We start from the raw sequence: 5,589 nt of genomic DNA on the forward strand, positions 1-5,589 counted from the left end.
GCCCGGGGCCTGGGCCCCGCAACGGGAGAGGCCCCGACAGTGAGAGGCCCGCGCCCCGCAAAAAAAAAAACAAAAAAACAAAAAAACGGCTGTCGGTAGGAATAAGCGGAGAATACCGACTCTGCACTGGGAACTTTCATACATTTTTTAAAAAAATTCCTAATGCTGTTACTTTTGTCTTTTTTCTCAAACAGAATTATTCTCACAGTAAAAAGGCTAGAATGGACACTGATAATGGCAACAGAAGCTCACAAGAAGATGTAAAATAAATACCAATTCGGTGTTTTCTGGGCCTGGAGAGATTATATGTCAATAATCTGGAGTGGAAGCTCTTTCCCAGGGCATTCTGGGCCTGGGTGCTTTCTAGGCCTGGATAGATTATATGACAATAATGTAAGCAAGCAAGGTTACTGAACCATGGTTAGAACAAGTGCAATTAGCCTGGAAGGACGTGAATGTCACTACGAAAAAATGCAGTAAACAGATTTGGAAAACTGTAGGCTGATGGGCCTGCCATGGAAAAGAAAAAGTCCCTATTACGATGTCACTCAGAAGGGACTGCAAGGACCCAGCACCAGAGAACCCTCACACACTGCCCTCTTTTCTTTGGCAGATGCCTGTCCACAGGATGCATCTGGAACGCTGTGTGAACTCTGACAGAACTTCTCACGAGAGGCTTGTAGAGACATGACTTGGGTACAGTGACAACTGGAATAACGGCACCAAAGGTGGTGCATCGCCCAGGGCCACCACGGGGACATCTGCTCCCGTTTCCTGCCCAAACCCACTTCCTCTCTGTTGCAACGGAGGAATTTCCCCTCTCCTATCTGAGGGCAACCCCTCCACGAGTATCCTGGACCCAGCCGCTGTCCTTCTCAAAAACCTGACTCTGCTACCTCTTCTCCATCCTACACCTCTACCAGATCACTCCATCCAACTTCAATATGCCTCGCTGCCATCCAGCCCACCCTTCGCTGCCCTACGGTTTCCACCCACTTTTTGGCACCTCCCCGGCCCTTGCCGTCAACGATCTTGAAAGCGTGGTTCCGACAGTCTTACTTCCTCACCTCCCAACAAAATTCCGTTCCCTCGTTCTGCTAAAATAGGCCAAAACCAAAGTCACTCTCCTTTCCTCATTGTACAGGTATTCTGAACTTGCATTCAAGAAGCCAAAACAGAACAAAAACCAAAAGCACAGGAAAAAGGATGTCTGACTTGCAGCAGCAGCAGAAACTCTCTAAAGAGATTTTAAACCCAGTAAGTTCAGAATGAGTCGTGTTCTTAGGCGGCCTTCCGACTCTGCCGTGTATTGGTAGAACATCACTTGGAATCCAGTTCTGAGGATAACTTTGCAAAATGCACCTTTTAAACTGTCATGGCTGCTTGACGATGCAACCCGTTGCCCCAGAGAACAGTGTGTGGGAAGGGTCACCCGGCAAAGAGCAAGATTTCTTTTTTTTTTGGGCCAAGCCATGTGTCTTGTGGGATCCTGGTTTCCTGACTAGGGGATCGAACCCGTGCCTCCTACAGCGGAAGGGCAGAGTCTTAACCACTGGACCACCAGGGAAGTCCCAAGAGCAAGATCTTTTCCTGCATGATCACAACTTTAAAATTTTCAACTAAACTCAAGCCTCAAGCAATCTGATTGGCAATGGAGCCAGTATCATAACCTTCTATTTAGCAAGTGAGAAAACATACCCCAACTTAAGGCCAGGTTTTCTGACTCAGTTGAATCCAGACTGTCCCACTCAAAAGTTCAGAATATTCACATGTTTTATTAAAGTGAAGACACCAAGAGTGTCACCAAGCCACCACCTTACGTGGTGAAGGGAGAGCCAGACCCTGGAATGCCCTGGGAAAGTTTCCACTCCTGCCCCACCTGACTTTGGGGAACGCCGAAAGGCGAGGGATCCATGATTAGGAATCATGAGACTTTCCGCCGGCGAGAACCACAATCCTCCTCCTGCGGGTTTTAATTTCTTCCGTTCTCCCCATCACCCTCCTGCACAGCGCACCTCCCTCCACTTGGAAGGGCCCAGGGAGATGATCTAATCTTGTCCTTAGGCTCGCCTCCCTCCTAAGAGCACCCGGGGGTCACACCGAGCCAACCTAGCGCTTCCCTCGTAGCTCCCTTCGGCCAGAGCCCATCGCCGCCGCCCCTCGCGGTCCCGCCGGAGGACCGGGCTGTCGGCCGGGACCGCGGCGCACGGACGCCTCGCCCGTCCCCCCGCCCCGGCAGCTCACCCGCGTGGGACATGGGCGCGGTGAGGTTCCCGTGGCGCTCCTCGTTGTACAGGACCACGGCCGAGGCGTTCCGCCGCGCCGCCGCCAACACCTTGTCCTTGAAGGTGCAGCCCCCGCGCGCCACCAGCGCGACCCAGGGCGCGGCCTCCCGGCCGCCGGGCACGAGGAAGCGCGTGCGGGGCGCGCAGCCCTCGGGGTCGCGGTCCTCGGCGCGCGGGACGCCCACCAGGCCCCGCGCGCCCTCCTTGGGCGAGCTCTCGCCGAAGCGGCCGCTCTCTGAGACGCTCCGCACGCTCCGGTTGGTCTGCGGGTCCACGTACTCGGTGCTCACCACGGCCGAGTACCACTCGAGCGCCCGGCCCCGGGCCCCGGGCGCACACAGGACCAGCGCCAGCAGCGCCAGCGCGCCGCGGGCTCCGCCGCGGGCCTCGGGCCGCCGCCGCCTCCACGCCATGGCCCCCGCCGCCGGGCTGACCGGGAGAGGGCCGGGCGGGAGCCGGAGGGCGCTGGCGTGCGAGGCCGCCGAAAAGCGCGGAGCAGCCGACACAAGCTGCCGAGCCCGGGAAGACCCACTCCCGGTGGCGGGAGGGGCCGCGGCGCACGCGCACCTGAAGGAGCGGCGGGAGGGGCGGGGCGAGGGCGGGGCCGGCGGGCGGGGCCTTGGCGCACGCGCACCTGGCGGGGTGGCGGGGGAGGGGCCTCGACTGGCCCTGGCCCCCCGCGCAGAACCCGGCGCCACGCATGCGGGCTCGGGACCACCGAGTGCTTTATAGTGTCGCGATTCCTGCGGACCGGCGGTCCCGGGACCTCAGGACCCTGCGGGGGTATGGGAAGTGACCGCCCGAGAAACGGGAAACTCCGCGAGCCGGCCAAGAGGCGCGGGAATATTGAAAAACAGCTTAAAAACTCCAAAGCTGCACAGATTTTCCAGATACTTTTTGTTACCGATTTTGTAATGCTAATTGATTTTGGTATTTTGTGTACAGTCTGTAACATTGAAGTGAGTGCATCAAACTACTTGTATAGATGAGCATTGGAATGGCACAGCAATAAACATATAAAAAGAGAAAATGTATTGTTTGGAAATAAAAACTGGGTGACAGTCCATATGAAACTGCCTTGGAAAGGAAGCCTTACTGCTACAGGAAAAGAAGTTTAGAACACTGATTTCTGAGTGATTCAGCTTCCTTCTTTGCACAAGAAACTTCTTTGCAGGAAGTAGGTTGCTGTCACTCACACCAGGCGTTTTGTTGGGCCTGACACCCTCTTCTGTGTCCTCTTTAAGTCTTTCTTGGACTGCATTTTAAAGCTCTGCTCCAAAATGCAGCCCACAACCCGTAAGTTCTCCCTGAAGCTGGATCTCCCCTCCCTTTTCCATTAGGAAATTAATTTTAAAAGTCTGAAAGAACCCCAAGGCTTGAGGCCTTCCCCTTGTCCCAAGCCTAGAATAAAGGAGGTAAGTTATGGTGGTCATGGCAGGCTAGGGAACAGGTCCTAGGACACCCCCCCACGGCCACTTCAAGATATGCTCTACAAGCAAAACAAATACTTGTAGTTCCCAGAACAGGTGTTTGCCCTTTCATGCTATGTCTTGCACATTGATTTCCTTCTTACTGAGATTCTCCTGCTCCTGGCTCTTGTCCTGGCAAATGCCATCTTCGCCTTCAAGGTTTAACTCAAAAGCTATTTCTTCTGTGGAACCTTCCCTGGTTCCTAGAAGCAAACTTGGGTGCCCCTAATTTCCCTGCTGCTTGTGTATGTTTTGCTTACGCATCAGTGTTGTACCAGCAATACCGCTTTCCAAATACAGTTTTTTGTCTTCTTATAATACTGCGAGTTTCCTGAGGGCCAGGATTGTGTCTTTGCTGGTTTCATGAGCCTGCCTCAGCTAACACAGCATCATGTGTGTAATCCAAAATAGCTCTTTTGTACTGTTTGAGTTAAAACTCTTATGATTACTTACAGGTTTGTTGCTCAGAGGAGTTCACAGACTAATAGGAAAAGGCTTGCAGCTGTGGAGCCCTTAGACCCACCCCAGCTTCTTGGTTTTAATTTTCTCTCTACCAGCTTCAGGCCTCTGCTAGTTCCCACCCCCAGCCCTGTCCAAAGCTGCAACCACTGGCAGCACTGGACATTTAGGTTACTATCAATCTTGTCATTACAAACAATTTTGCACATATGCCAGTTTGCACATTTATCTATAGGATAGATTTCTAGAAGTAGAATTGGTGAGTGCAAAGGTCAGTACATTTGCAGTTTTGGTAGATATTACCAAAATGCTCGTCCACAGAGGTTTTACCAAACTCCGTTCCACTAGCAGTGTCTGAGAGTACCCTTCGATGTAGTGTGTTAGCAAACTTTTTGAACTTTGCCAATATGACAGGTAAATAATATCAGAATGGTTGTGTTTGGGTATGCATCTTTTTACTGCTTTTTATTCAAATTGACACCCTGCTCCCTTTTTATTTTGCTGTTGATCATTACTGAGAATCAGATGAGGAATTTAAAAAAATAACAATCATGAGAAAGTTCTCAGTTATTTTGTTCCTGATTCCTGGTTAAGTCAGTCGTTCTCAACTTGGCTATACCTATGAATCTCCTGGGGTGTTTTTTTTTTTTTAAATACTGGGACTTCCCTGGTGGTCCAGTGGGTAAGAGTCCGTGCTCCCAATGCAGGGGGCCGGGGTTCTATCCCTGGTCAGAAAACTAGATCCCACATGCATGCCACAACTAAGACCTGGTACAGCCTAAATAAATAAATAAATAAAAATTAAAAAAACTTAAAAATACCAGAGCTGAAACCATTGTATGTGATACTGCAATGGCGGATATGTGACATTACACAATTGGCAAAACCATAGAATGTACAACACAGAGTGAACCCTAATGTACACTAATGACTTTAGTTAATAATAACATATCAGTATTCATCAATTCATCAATTATCAGTTGATGATTGATATATACCACACCGATGGTATATATACCATCGGTATATATATATACCACACCGATGCAAGGTATTACCATTAGAGGAATGGTGCAGGATGGGGGACGGAGTATATGGGAACTCTTTGGACCTTCTGCTTAATTTTTCTGTAAACATACAAGTGCTATTAATTAAAAACAAAAACAAAACTCCAGGCCCACTTTCCTTAGAGATTCTGATCATTGGGAGTGGAGCCAGGCCGAGGTAATCGTTTAAAAAAATCTCAGGTGTTGCAAATACCCAGCATTGAGCCACTGCCTTAAAATGATAATTGAAGCTCCAACAAGCTTTTATCCAGGTCCCAGCCCAGACCAGTTAAATCAGATTCTCCAGAAATGGGGCTGAGGCATCCTTAG

At 50.6% G+C, this 5,589-nt stretch overlaps 1 protein-coding gene across 1 annotated transcript in view; it reads right to left on the reverse strand.

Annotated features, from left to right (window-relative positions):
• Positions 1-2,821, reverse strand: part of RNF149 (ring finger protein 149) — a 24,135-nt gene extending 21,314 nt beyond the window's left edge. The window contains exon 1 of the mRNA XM_024116578.3: positions 2,245-2,821. Within this exon, the coding sequence (XP_023972346.1) occupies positions 2,245-2,698 (454 nt within the window). The 5' untranslated portion in view covers positions 2,699-2,821. The remainder of the gene's footprint in view (positions 1-2,244) is intronic.
• Between the last annotated feature and the right edge of the window lie 2,768 nt (positions 2,822-5,589).

Source organism: Physeter macrocephalus, chromosome 12 (assembly GCF_002837175.3).
Source record: "Physeter macrocephalus isolate SW-GA chromosome 12, ASM283717v5, whole genome shotgun sequence".
Lineage (NCBI taxonomy): Eukaryota > Metazoa > Chordata > Mammalia > Artiodactyla > Physeteridae > Physeter > Physeter macrocephalus.